The 15,076-nt window shown below is 41.7% G+C and overlaps 1 protein-coding gene across 1 annotated transcript in view; it reads right to left on the reverse strand.

Moving 5' to 3' along the window:
- Nucleotides 1-211: 211 nt before the first annotated feature.
- Nucleotides 212-15,076, reverse strand: part of LOC125947301 (trophoblast Kunitz domain protein 1-like) — a 29,448-nt gene continuing 14,583 nt past the window's right edge. Inside the window, exons 8-9 of the mRNA XM_049671721.1 lie at nt 3,045-3,227; nt 212-382 (exon numbers count right to left, since the gene is read on the reverse strand). Of these exons, the coding sequence (XP_049527678.1) occupies nt 237-382; nt 3,045-3,227 (329 nt within the window). The 3' untranslated portion in view covers nt 212-236. The remainder of the gene's footprint in view (nt 383-3,044; nt 3,228-15,076) is intronic.

Genomic DNA, 15,076 nt, shown 5'->3' on the forward strand with positions numbered 1-15,076 from the left:
GTAGGCCTGCTGAAAAATACGATCAAGCTTTCTGTTGCTCGACTCGTAATACATAAAAGCGTTTTACCAAGGCTCAACGAAAGCCCGCCAGACAGTAAAAGAACACCACAGGACTAGTCGCATGGTCTTTTTTTGTTAATTATTGAACAGTTATATTAGACCATGCGGTGTCTGTACATGCAGCATACGAAGCTAAATATGTACACCATCAGATGTTCACCAGTACTAGTTTTTTATTAATTTTCTTCGTCAGACTCATAATAATCTTGATACCCAGAATTTTGCCGATTTTCACTTTCTCCAATAGATGCGACTGTCCATGAGTCTTCACTTTCAGCTTGCATTTCCAACGCTTCGCAGATCTCAGTTACATTTTGGCCACCTGCGAAAAGGACAACTTTAGCCAAGTCCAGGTGTCTTCGTAGGGAAATGTGGTTTTGGTATCGCAGCATTGGTGCTGTATTGGCGCTATCAGTTTTCCTGTAGAAAGTTAGTAAGCGGAGCGCTCCTCACAAAAATAGGCACAAAAGTACCTAGTGGCAAACATTTTTTTTCCTTTGGCGAATAGCAATCAACTGCAGTTTACAGGGTGGAGCTGAAATTTGGTGCTAGGTGCAACAAATATTCCAGAACAGTATATGTGAAACTGACCGCTTCAAAATTAATGAAATGTGTACAATCGGCCTCAAGCTTGAAGCGGTGAATTTCCCGCAGTACCGAGCAATATTGTTGGGCCTGTTACCCAACTTGAAAGAGTGTGTACAACTTGCTTCAATCCTTAAATGGGGTTTTAAGTGCCCAAACGACAATATGATTATGAGGCACTTATGCATGGTTGTTCGATTACGACATCAGGATTTCTCTTGTTACGGCAAAGCTGTTCCTCTTGACCTTATGTTTTCGCTTTATTAACGCGTATTCAATAAATACCGACGGATAATGCCTATTATTGTTTTGTTCCACATGTGGCGGCCATTGTCGATAAAGTCCTCAGAGTGAGAACGTATTTGCTTAAACCGTAGTGTCTGAGAATAGGGAATACCGGTTTTGCAGTGTCATGGGTGGCAGCTTTTAAAGCGAAAATAATGTTGCCGGTCGCTGAGTTTTGTAAACTTCCGTGATAAGCGACACTTACCTAATATGAATTTTCACGTCGAGACGAACAGTAATAGTATGGAAAAAGTGGTACTTAAAAGATAAGTTTGGTTAGGCTGCACAATAGAGAATGATTAAAATGAACTAATTGATCATCAGTGTGTGTCCAGATTAGGAATACGTAGTCGCGGTAATACTTGTACAGCACAGGCTTTATATTGCAAGATGAGGGAGAATTATACTCTACAATGTACGTAGAAATGTTTCTATAGTTTCGGGCCATTTTCACCTATAGCTGTTCCATTTACTTATGAAGTGTATTCCTCAAACCTCAAAAGTATTTAGTTGTAGATATAATTTTAAGGGTCTCCTGAAAGGCTGGTCTAGGATAGTTGTAGCCTATGTTCTTGATGTAAGATTCTATAGCGGCTGGGTTTCCGTTATCATGGGGGATGTTTGTATAAACCGAAGCCAGGTACAGAGTACCGAGAAAGACACTGTCCGAAAGAAAAATGCTAAAATTAGCTGAAATAAGAAGATGGTGTTTTGAACATAAGCAGTGCTCGTTTCCCGAATGTGCATAATGAAAGAATTCATATAACTAGATATTGGTTCTGTAAGGGTGCCGAGACCAGATATAGTTGGGCATCCATGGTTATCCTGTTTGTATATTTTTGGGAACGTGTAAAAAGTGGATCCGGTTTTGCATAAGTTGATGGGAGTACTCTCGAAACATGTGTTCTAATTTCGGTTTATTCTGTTAAATTTTTCCAGGTGCCAGCTATACGGTGCCGTGCGACACGGTAGGGTCCACGTCAAGGGCTTTGTAGAAGAGTGAATAATTTGTTTGAAGCCTTCGTTAACATATCAGTCTTAGTTATTAAAGTAGTCTTTGTTGGCGGAGATATTGCTAATATGTTGCCGGTGAATGAGCGCCTCCACCATTTTCCTCTCCTTTCTTGATAGATTACGCCCACCGAGGTTCTTACTTTTAAAGGTGTGAGAAATGTCAATTTGAAACGCACTTATATATATATATATATATATATATATATATATATATATATATATATCTGTGTGTGTGTGTGTGTCTAGGTGTGTATCCTAATTACAGTGTGTTCTATGCCTCATTTTTGAAGAAAAAAGTACGTCCGAAAGCGGAACCTGCTGGACGACTCAATGTTCTGAGTTCAGAGGGGTGCCGGAGGCACCCACCTAGCGGAACTCAAACGCTCCGAGGTTTCACAATAAAAACCTGAGAGCTCCTGTATTTCCATTGTTGTGCTCGAATAAGTATTCATGAACAACTTTAAGTGCGTCCCTTCTTAATGACAATGCGACGGTGCTGCAGCCGACCAACGGTAGCGCTTAAGGTGTGCTGCAAGCAGCAACACGCTCAAATTATAGCAACACTTATTTAAACAGCAAGGAATCAATGCGTTATGACAAAAGAATACTCGGAAAATGTATAGTAGCTTTCCGGATGTGCATCAACTTGTTATAGGTACTCTTAATAAACAACATCAGCCATGGCAATGGTTGTCGTGGTCATTTCAGAGCCAGCATGGTTGCTTTCTACACTATTTGCAGAGCATGCATCAGTACATTAGAAGAATATAGGGGTTGGACAACAATTGTCGAGACCAGGGCAATATCTCTCGCAACATACAGGTTCTCTGTATACTGATAGACAACCATGCTAAGAAAACGACTGATGTTTTATAAGGAATGAATCCGCTCAACGCATTGCACAAAATGCCCCCCCCCCCCCTGTTCTGCCTTAACGAGCATCATATATAATATTACAAAGACAGTTTCAAGAGCAAAAAATGAAGGTATTGTAGTGAAAAAAATATTCAGAAAATTTATAGTTGCTTGTCTGATGAGTTTTTATATATGTACGTAGAATTCCTCTAACACATAAGGTGTATATTACACAAATCACTTACCGCTGCAAGTGAGCATGCACTGCGTGCAGTCCTCAAAGTTGTTGTCGTTACCCTTGCAACCGCCGTACGAAAAGGCGGCGCAATTACCGGTAGCGTTGTTGTAGTGCCATCTTGTGAGGATAGCTCTGCAGGGTCCATGATCAGGCTCAAGCTGGCACATGGAAGAATTTTGGCTTGTTGCATCTGCTGTTTAAAAGCAACATTGCCTTATTAGCAGTTGTCTACATCAGAATTTCATTTTTACTGTATAAGGACTTAATAATTCAATACTACCATTGTTTTCCTGTGAAAAATATTTCATTGGAACGTATCAGGCTCAAACGCACTAAATAGTTTCACTGAACTGTCACATTTATACTTTACAAGCACTGTCATCATGTCGTCATCTGTCTTTCTGTTGAAGCCTCAGTTTATTTTTGGTTTGCTTTTACATTGAGGTTAGAAATTCAGCTTACTTGCATGTATGTGATTGCGGCCAAATTTAATCAGTTGCTGTTGCTAATAGTGTCAAACTTGGGACTGCACACCTGAGTAGTGTTTTTTGTTATTTTTTCGTGGTCTCTCGCATCCATTTTTGAATCAAAAGCAGAACACCACTTCAGTGGGTTGTACTAGTCAGAAGCATTAAAGCAGTAACGCAGTGTTATGCCTTTGATCAATAAACGCCCCTCATTTCCTGTGATGAGCGAGAAAAAATAACTGTGTTGGCGAAACAGCTATATACAAGTAAACGGAGAACCAGTTTGTCAACGCAGTAGATTGCAATACCTATTTGTATAAATTCTCCTCAGTGGATTCGGATACCTTGAAGAAGCTAAAATTGCGCAGTTCTACGTGGTTGATGCTCAACGTAATTTAGAAGAGAAGACTAGAAAGGGCTTCGCAACTACTTGTTAGCAGGCCGGGGACGTTTTATCTAATAGGCGCAATCAATGAAGACACTCATCTTACCGCGCCTAGGCGAAATAGTAGGTTTGTAAAAAAAAAAGTTGCGAAAGCCTAATAAAAACAAATGGAGCAGGAACTCCCCACAGCGGAATTGTCATATGGTGCGTAGTATTATTCGGAATGATAACTCCTGACGCTTATCTCTCGAAACCCTACATTCGAAACCAAGACTGCCCTATTTTAAGAAGTAAGCCAGGCCAATGAATACTCCGCACAGTATGACGATATCAACAGTAATCTAATTTTTACCACCAATCTTGTTTTGGCTAAACAACAGAAATGTTATTCTAGCGTTTATTCTCGTATAACTTGTCCACTGACGCGCTCGAATGCATTTCAACAAGCCCTATTCAGAAGCTTCTCTCTGTTGTTGCAGACACAATTTTCTCGTATATTGCGTTTTCCCGTGTATTTCTCGTATATTGCGCGTAAGCCCACACAAGCTCTTACATGCGTTGTAAAGGCGCATCCGTAACGTTTATGTTTCTTATACGTTTCCTCGCCGAATTCTGAGATCTCCATTCCTCGTCACTGAGCTATTTCTTAGTGGGCGTCACAGTCACAGAACTTTCATATTCTGTGTAAAAACAGCAATGTACTCATGGTGAAAGTGTTATTCTGTTTCCTACGATACGACGCAGGTCGCCTGTTATCGAGTACGCCAGTGGCGTGCGGAGAAAATTCTAACAATATAGCTTGGGCCATAATTTTGCTTACAATGATTACTTGGGCGAACTCTGATGGTGCGATTGTTCAACCATCATGCCAACGATGTTCTCTACATAGATTTGTCTGTCTATCTTTTTGCTTGGGCCTTGAGACATATCTGCGACTTCGTTTTCTATGCATTACCGGCTTTTATAATTACAGTGCATTCTATACTTGCATAAACGCAGAAGACCCCAAATCGAAACACGCCAAGCACCTCAACGCACTGGCTTGCCCGCGAGAAATTCTTGAAAATGCGTTCTATGCTACTTATCGATGCATGCGTGCGTGGTACTAAGGTCACAATACCGCATTCCTGCACTAGACGTCCTGTGTTCGAATCCTGCCGTCGAACAATTTTAGTGATGTTTAGTTAATTATAACACAGTACTTTGTATGATATGACGAGTTTACAAACTCACGATGCCGCTTGAAGGACACAGTTAAGGTAATTGCTTGTACTAACCATAAGTACCACGCTGGCTTAACCACGCAACTTGCAGTTCCCGCAGACACTAGCGCCCGAATTCCCTCTAGTAATTATTGTACGAAACTCTATGTTTAGGGATTTCGGCGGATATGTGGCGGCACCTCGCGGCCTTCTGACAACATGTTCCGCCGGAGGTTCGTGCGCTCACAAGTAGGTGGCGGAAGCGTACAGAAGTTTGTGTATTCACCTATTCAGGCCTTGAGGGCGCTAAGGGTTTTTCTGGAAACGAAGCCGATAGAATGAACGGAACATAGCACAAAATAGCCCCGGGCACCTAGCCAAAGATTGCGATGCCTTATAAATCAAAATAATCACATCCTGTTTTTAGTACTAGAGTGATTATGGAAAACCCTATTCACTAAAATGGATATGTTTTTTTTTCTAAAAAACACCATACCTGTAGATTGTGAATTCAGTCGTGGTATTTGGTCGCAAGCTTTGCGGTTGCCACCCAAAGTTTACTTAATTCCTTGCATTGCCGTGTTTCACTGTTCATGCAAAATCCTGATTATTTTATAAATGGTGGTATCCAGATAACGCAATTCTGTATAATGTTGAGTGTTTGCTCAATGTGAAGCACTCAAGTCGGCCAATATAAAAATGACTGAAAATATCTTGATGGTTATGTATATATCGAATGACTCGCTATTGAAGGACATTGGGATCGTGAGATACCAATTTACGTGTTTTGCGTTACGCGTGTTTATGAATTTTTGACTATCAAATCTGCAACCCTGCATATGAGAGCGACGGCACACCCCGTGTTTTTATTTAGGAAAAAATATTATTTGTTGACTGGCGAAAATAAAATCACAGTAAAAGTATACCGAAAAGGTCCCAAAGCTCAAGGCTGTAAGGAGACCTCCTCTTCTAATAAAAAGAACCAAACAAATCAGGTTAGAGCAAACGCAGCGAAGTGGAAACGTTGTCAACAAATATTTACACACGGCAGCAAAGGAATTGGAAGATTATGTAATAGTATACAGAATTACCATTTGAACCTAGGAAAGAAGAACAAAACAAATTAGGCTAATGCAAATGCAGCAACGACATAGAATTGTTAACATACATGTACAGAAAACAAGTAAATTGAAAACATGGTACAACCATGTACTGAATTACATGTACAAAAATTAAAAACAAAACAAATCACGTTAAGTGAAATGTAGCAAAGAGGCAGAAATGCAACAAGTACTACTACAAGAAAACAATTGGGCGGAGATATGGTGAAATGTTATAGAGATATAATATTTTATTCTAAATAAAGCAAACAGAGCATGATAAATTACATCAATGCAGTCATAAGTTAAGTAAATGTGAGAATTTTTTAAAGCTGCCTATATTAGGAAACAGCTTTATGTCAGTTGGAATACCGTTCCAGAAGGACATCGCTGTGAACTCAGAAGTGAATTTACCATAATTAGTTTTATTTGGAGGCAATACGAAGTTGTTATGTACTGCAAATCGCGTTTTATTCTGATTAGCACGTTGCTCTCTGTTAAAAATTATTGGGGAGTGTTTGAGTGAAAGGAATTCTAAACAAGGATTTCAATATTTATTTGAAATAGTTCACGAATGGTGAGAATTCGATGCTCTTGCAAAAGAGCAGATTCACTACACCGGGGTGAATGGAAAGTAATAATGCGTTTTACCTGGTTCTGAGCGTATCTTAAAGGAGCTAGATGAAAGCTATATGTGTAGCCCCAAGAAGCAATGCATCATGTGAAGTGACATTCAATGAACGCATGATAAAGAAAAAGCAAGGTTTGTGTGGATATGATTTTATAAGAATCCGGATACCATAACCAATTTTTCGCTTTAGATGTGAAATATGGGTAATGCGCTTTAGGTAAGAATCAAAGACAACCTCCCTAAATCGACTATGATTAGTGGTTTTGATGGGATCATTATCGGTAGCTATGGTCGGCATATTTATTACCTTTATTTGAGAGGGGTTAAATAGCATGCAGACCATTTTACTAAGGTTAATTTCTAAAGAGGCACGACGACACCAGCAAATACTATATTCCAGATTGGCATTGAGCTTAGAAGTTAGGCTATTAATATAGGTGTTAGCAGTTAGAATCGTAGTGTCGTCCGCATAGAGATAATATTTACAATAAGAAAGATGAGCAGTTAGGTCTGAAATGTAGATAGTGAAGAGTAATGGGCCCAATATTGACCCCTTAGGGACTCCGCTATTAAATAATTGCTAAGATCATGTTGTCTGTTAGTTAAATAACCACGAACAAAAGCCAGCACCAACCCGCCGCGGTTGCTCAGTGGCTATGGTGTTAGGCTGCTGAGCACGAGGTCGCGGGATCGAATCCCGGCCACGGCGGCCGCATTTCGAAGGGGGCGAAATGCGAAAACACCCGTGTACTTAGATTTAGGTGCACGTTAAAGAACCCCAGGTGGTCCAAATTTCCGTAGTCCCCCACTACGGCGTGCCTCATAATCAGAACTGGTTTTGGCACGTAAAACCCCACAATTTTTTAAGCCAGCACCGGTCTTACCACACCGATTGTGTTTATTTTGCAAGTGAAATATTATGAACAATTGAATAAAATGCCTTCCTGAGGTCAACAAACACTGCTCCAGCACATTTACCTTCGTCAATGTATTGCTTAATTCCAAACTTCCTCCTTGCTTAATTCGCTCAGTGAATCAAACAGGCGCAAGATTAGTAAAGTACCCTGCACGAAAGCCACACTGCGTGGTGCAAAGTATGCGAAATTTTGTTAAATACTTGGACGGTTTTCAAAACATTTCTCTGTAATTTTGCTGAACATGGATAGTATAGCAATAGTTGGAAATCAATGCCCTATCGCCTTTCATACAGGGACGATTTTTGCTTTAAGTTTACATGGAAATACACCATGCTTAAATAAAATGTTATTTAGATATCAAAACGGGTCAGCAATAGTATCAGCAACATAATTTAGGTGTGTTGGTAGAATTCGATCAAGAGCCGCACTTGATGACTTTTTTTGTTGTATGACAGGGTATATTTCATCCGGAAGGGCAGGATATAAAAAAAATGATTGTGGTTGTCTCTGGTGTGTTGTTACAGGGCTGCTTAGAAGGGGCTTATTATTAACGGAAAATAAATAATAAATTCATTTGTGATGTCTGAGGGAGTTTGGTACGTGCCACTAGAGCTTAAAAGCTCACTCATTGGCGAGTCTTTTGAGTTTCTGTTGAAAAAAAGAGTCCATGAACTTCGACTGTTTATTGATACCTCGAGCTTGAATAATTTTAGTTTCATAGTACCTACTTTTGGCATCTTTGAAAAATTTGTTTGGACAGATTTTGAAGCAAGAATATCACTTTTTCAATTTGAAGGTAAATATATCGCGTATTGTTTTTTTGTACATATTCTCTTTTGCTCATGCACACTAGCAAACCGTCTGTGAGCCACGGGTTATGGGGCGCTGGATACTTCTTGTTACGTCTAACAAAAGTAATTGCGTCATGGACACATTGCTATATTACAGATTAAAAGCTTACAAAAGCTATCTCTGCATTTCATTTCGATTTTATTGTCGGCCAGTCAAAAGAAGAGAAGGGATTTATGAAGTGAACGTTGTTAAACAAAGACTTTTGGAAAGAACGCTCAGCACGTGGTGAGATACATGAGAATTAAAAAAAAGTATATTGATCTGTAATTTTGAATGGTATTACGCCACACGCATCGCATGATATGTAGTTAGATAAAATATGGTCAATAAGCGTACTTGAGCCACCTGCGATGCACCTTGTCGGCAATGTAAGCAGCTGCTCATAACCAAAGCTGCAAAAAAAATTGGAGTATTCAACTGTGTTATGATTAGCTTCATTCATAAGGTTAATGTTTATATCTCCCATCATAAAGTCTTTTTTCCTTCGCAAGATATATTGTCTAGGCTTTCGTATTGTGAAGAGCAGAACTCACTCAGATACAGACGATGATGGTTACTGATATATGCAAACAAAGATTTTTTTCAGCATCAAATTGAGTAGGTTTGTCATCAACTTCTGTCCAAACAGATTAAGTGTTGTTAGCTAGGAGGCAGAGGTCGATCCTGCGTTTGTATCTTATAGAAGATGATACAAATATAGCAGAACCACCATGACTGATTTTAGGCAGCAGTGCTCAGGTGAGTAGGGTGGTAAGCAACAGAAGTCCTTATCGTCAGATGATAGCCACGTCTCAGACATACAGTTGAAGGAAAACTGGTGGTCAGGAGATTCCAGGTAAGCATGAATGTCGTCACAACGTTTTCTGAGACTGCGTGCGTTAATGTGGATAGCCGATAAGCCTTGAGCTTGAGAAAAGCGTGGAAGACGTTTGGTCGAGTAGTACATGTTAAAGTGTTTTGAAGGTTAACTTGCAATAGTGGATTGCCAGAGACCAACCAGGTGACCTGACTAAACACGGAAAGGTCTGTGTCCTTTGCGATGCGGAATACTTGGCTGTCAGCCTACTTTCACGCCTTGATGTGGCAATTATTCGTCCACAGATACATCTAGAAACGTTTTCGTGGACAGCCATTTTAATAGCGGAGCTGTTTAAGTAGAGCGTTATTCCGTAACGTCCGAACAGAAAATGTGGGCCGATTCTGGCGGTTGTGCAGAAAGGGTCCAAGCGCAGTGGAACATACGCCTGTGAACTCCGGGCTTAGTTTAGAAAATTATTTGTTTCGTTTTCTCAACCAGTTTTTCATCTTCTTCCAGTCTGCTTTGAGACCAGGCCTCAAGCAGCTAAATTATCTTAGCTAGGTGAGCAACACTTGCCATTGTAAGAGCAACAAGGAATGACTGAAACAGGTCAAAACACTGGCAGCAACAGTTGCGACAATCTAGTATTGAATAAGTGGCAAAAAAACCACAACCTGCAAAGTTAAGCAAGTTTGTTTACGCTTGCACTCTTGCAGGCACAAGTGCTGTTGCCAAATGAAACCGGACAGACGCAAGCGCCACTTTTGAAGCCTTATGGTATCAGCCGACTATCTCAAGGCGATGGTCCGCAGGTGACGCTGGCCACGCACGCGCAGTAGCCACGGATAGATCAGATGGTTTCTACAGGTCAGAAACGTGCCCTCCAGTGGTGCAGGCAGGACGCCTACGCGGCAACGCTTGGGTGAATGGTTGGGTGAACCTTGGATGGTCTGCAAAGTTAAGCACGTTCGTTTAAGCTTGCACTCCTCCAGCGTGAGTGCTGCTGCCAAATGAAACCGGACAGATGCCAGCACCATTTTTGAAGCATTGTATCAGCAGACTATCTCAAGGCAATGGTCCGCAGGTGACGTTGGCCACGCACGTGCAGTGGCACGGATAACCCGATGAGCAGGTCAGAAACACGCGCAGGACGAGTAGGCGACGCCGCTTGGGTGAATGGTTGTGTGAACGTTTAATGGTCTGCAAAGGCAAGCAAGTTGGTTTAAGCTTGCACTCCTCCAGTCAAAAGTGCTGCGCCCAAATGTCAGCCGCCTCTGCCCAATTTACGTATAATGCGCGAGTATACCAAAAAGTGATCGCGTTGGCTTCCCATGTCACGTCATCGCGAATGCTTAAAGCGTTCTGCTCTGTTAGTTCTGCAATAGCATGTGCAATAATATTTTTCTACATGTGAAATTATTACAAAAATTTACTAAATGGAGACGTTCGTTGAAACAATGGCACATTTCAGCCAGAGAATGTGGATAGGCTGTCACAGCTGTTATCTGTACGCAAGCATTTGGGAGCGCTTGCGGAAAAAAACGTAGAATAAAAGTTTCTGCGAGAAAGCTAGGCTTTGTGGAAGCATTGTGAGGCTACGCTAAGGAAGGCGTGGGGTGAGTTATACAGCGAAAAGAGAGATAGAAAACAAGAGGCTAAAGGAAACAGGCCAACAAGATTAATTGTGTGGTTGGCGACTCTACACAGAGGGATGGGCAAGGGTCGCAAAAATGAGGAGTGAAGAAGATAAACAAACTAAAATTATCTCTTCGCACAGTATAGTTTTTCAGTCAGGCATTTTACTTTTAAAAACCAGACTAGCTCTTTTAAAGCGCTATGGGCCGAAGGCGGCTAGGACCGCGGTCCGAGAATAAAGGGGATGGTGATAACCTTCTCGAGCATGACGCAGATTACTTGCCTTTGTTCACTAGACACGATGAAAATCACACAGAAGATCCGATGTGGTCATTTTGTACACTACAAAGGATAAGCACAATACAGTGGCGATGGCAGCAGATGGCACATTGAGGGCTCCTGAAGTGGAAATAGTTTAAGTGATTTCTTCGGTGGCAGAAACATGAATCGCTAAAGCGTCCTATCGCGCTGTATTTGTATTGCAGGTGTGTGCAAGGGGGGAACAGCAGCAACTACACGCTGTTCCTGGGCAGTAAAACACGCGAGCATTATGCGTAAACCTCTCGTGGAGGCCTGCCTATGTTTCTCCAATAAAAGAATTGCTTTGGTAAGAACCTGGGAACGCACAGGGTTCATATCCACTGAAAGGAGACAACATCGCTTCACCGTATGGTGTTAGGCTACAGAAGAAGGGGCATAGACATCCTCTTTACCTGACGGAGACTTCGAAGACAACAGTAGGTTTAGTATGTGCCCAGATTCCGTCATTTCCATCAAGCCCTTGAATCAGCCTATCCGCGTATCGTGGTGAAGACTTCCGACTCAATTGTACACGAGATAATTTCTGCCGCTTGTGAAAATGACTCTAAGTGGTCTCGTGTATAAGACACCACGCCTCAGTATACCCACAGCAGTAGCCAGCGCGACAGAGTTGTTTCACCTGCTCCCCAAAGAACTACTCAGGTGGACGCTCGCAGCAGCCTTTCCCAATTCAGCAACCTGCAGACGTGTGCGCAATACGCGCATGATGGTTCACCAACGTACAGAACACCATCGTCACACAACCACTGATGGTCAAAAGTACATGGAAGGCAATAGCGATGTATATGTGAATACTATAGCTGCGCCTATGCTAAATTCAAATGACCCGTTCGAAATTATGCATCTCAGACAGCCAAAAGTTGCGCATGATAACAGTGCATCTTTGACAATTAGGAAAGTGACCTAAAGGCTTCCCTTCACCAATCGTCGTTAGCTCAAACATGTGTGCCTTGCAATTCCCCACGCAACTACAATATTGACACCTCTTGCCCGCCAATATTGTTATCTTCCTCTGCATCCTAAAGCTATATTATATACACGGCGCGAAAAGTGCTTTTGCACAGGGCATGTGGGCAACCGACGGTAAGATTACACCGCGCCATGATAGTACGCACGTTTGTGGTACTTTGTCAAACGTGCAAGTTCAAAAACGTATGTCAACACTAACAACACGATCGGTGCCTTCCAGCTCGTCCAGCAGGCAGTAGTCAGATTCGACCACCTGAACCTCCGGTTGCGTGCTGTAAGGATTTTACTTGCCCACCTCAGCTCTCTCTCAGTATAAAATCAGTAAAAGCAGGCAACCGCCGACGTTTGCAGCAGCAACAACATGCAATTCCACAGAACAAGTGTTGCGCTACCTGTCATAGCTGATTCTCTAGCTCGGAGCTGGCCAACGCTTTCTCCGAAACCTAAGTGGCGGGGCAAGAGTGGGGGGATCTAGTGGTGTTTCTTCGCCACCTCCTACGATATGCCTCAGGGACCTGGCTTTTCCGCAGAACCGGCATTGCAGTGTCAATTATTTATGTTCTATGGGGTCGTCTCGGGTGGGGCGGGGGAATGCGTTAACCCGTAGAGCTGGGAGTAACATCTACTCTTCCCTAGGTAGTGACTTGTGTGTGTGAGGGTTACCTTGTAATGGTTCGTGGTCTCTGGTAGGGTACCAGATGGCATGTTGGCCTAGACGGCTAAGGTGCCTGGATAGTACCGCTGCTCCGCGCTTCTGTTACCTTTTCCCTAGTTATCTTACAAATCGCCAACAAGTTGTTTCAAGGAAGAATGTAACATCACACATGCAGTACCTGCAAACCGGAGAATCGCAGGGGTCTACTCTTGGTCCAATGCTTTTTTTCACTTTATGTGAATCACTGACTTCCGATATGAACCTCAGCCAACGCTGTCATGTACGCTGATGAAACTGCCATTATTGTAACTGCTAATCATATTACTGAAATTGAGAGCATCGCAAACACAGAATTGAATAATACCAGGCTGGTATCTCACGAACAAATTAACAGTCAATATTAAGAAAAGTAAGTACGGATAATTCCAGTCGCGAAACAAATTACTGGGTTTAACTGATATTAGATTGACTATTATCAGAATCTTTTTTAAGCGAAGCTTTATAGCCTCGCAAGTGTCGGCGGTGATTGTCGTGGTGTCACGCTGAAAAGTGGGCCGATGCTGGTGATGTGCAGAAAAGGTCCAACCTCAATGGCGCATACCAGGGACAAAAAAAGAAAGAGAGAGAAAGAAAGAGATAGAGAAAGAAAGAAAGAGAGAAACAAAGAGAGAAAGAAATAAAGAAAGAAATAAAGAAAGACAGAGAGATAGAAAGGAAGATAGAGAGAGAGAAAGATAGAGACAGAGTGAAAGACAGAGTGAGAGAAAGGAAATGAAACAAGATCACCACGAAGGTCAGGTACACACACGACTAGCTTCGCTTATCCCCCATTTGCTCGACAACGGAAGGGCTGGTGATTTTTTTTTTACTGTCTTCCCTGTCTTTCCGTCTATTCATCCTTCCTTCCAATCTTTTTAAGTACCTCGGCGTGACCCTAAACAGGAACTTACCGTGGCAACATCAAATAGATTCGATTTGCGCGAAGATTGCGTTCAGTTGCTGTGCTCTCCTTCAGATACGTGAATATTTTGATGCCTATATTCTGCGCCTCCTATACATCATATTAGTACATACTCACCTGACATACTGCATCCAGCTGTGGTGTTTGACATACAATACTTACCTAGAGCCCTTAAAGCGATCAGAAAAGCAAGCCCTTAGAATAATTTCGTTTTCTGACTACTCTCGACCCAACAAGCAACTGTTTACTAAACTACCCGCACTACCTTTCGATCTCCTTCTTAAAAAATCGGCTGAATGCATCCACATCATAGTAAAATATAACCTTCCGTTTGATATATCTCCATTTCGTATTCCTTTGTGCGCAACACGGAACCAAAGCTTCGGAAGTTTTAACTTAGCCGTAAAAAGAAACGTTTCTGGCGAGCATATGCTTTAGTTTACTGGTGCAAAAATTTGGAATAGCCTACCGTATGACCTAAAGCTTGCCAACAACGTGACCATTACAATAAAGAATTGCTACCCTAAAATGAATGTACAGAATTTGAGTTCACGCTTACAGTTGATAGTATCTGTACGTATACCTATACCCATATTTTGTTGGTGATGCGATACTATGCATTCTCTGTGATCTGTGGGGTGTGGTATTCTGGATTTTTGTGAGCTGAGGGTTGTTATATTATTTGTGGTCTTTGAGATGTGATAGTACAAATTGAATTCATATTCCTATAATCCTTCTACAAGTTCTTCGCGCTCCTGTTATTTACCTTAGTTTTTAGTTGATACAATTTTATTACTTCTTGCAATTGGTACTTAAACGAGTGTTTAGAGTTACTATTAACTTTTCTGCACGTTTGCTGTAAATTTTTGTAAGTTAACGTCTCTAATTTCGACAAATTCTTGCCTGCAATTCATCTATCTTTCTCCATAAGACCGTTTACTAGCTGCTAGCTATGGGTCCAAGCAATGTTTTGCGTACATTCTGTAGTGCAACAAAGAACAATAAAATACAAACAAGAAGAAAGAAGGCACCCTAGGCTCAGGTTTTTCAGCGTCGGCTCGGCGGGTCACATCTCGAGTCACGAGATCGGCGATTTCATTGACAGGAATGGCGTGGTAGGCGGGCGCATTGACGATGCTGACTTG

The sequence above is a fragment of the Dermacentor silvarum genome, chromosome 7 (assembly GCF_013339745.2).
Source record: "Dermacentor silvarum isolate Dsil-2018 chromosome 7, BIME_Dsil_1.4, whole genome shotgun sequence".
Classification (NCBI taxonomy): Eukaryota; Metazoa; Arthropoda; class Arachnida; order Ixodida; family Ixodidae; genus Dermacentor; species Dermacentor silvarum.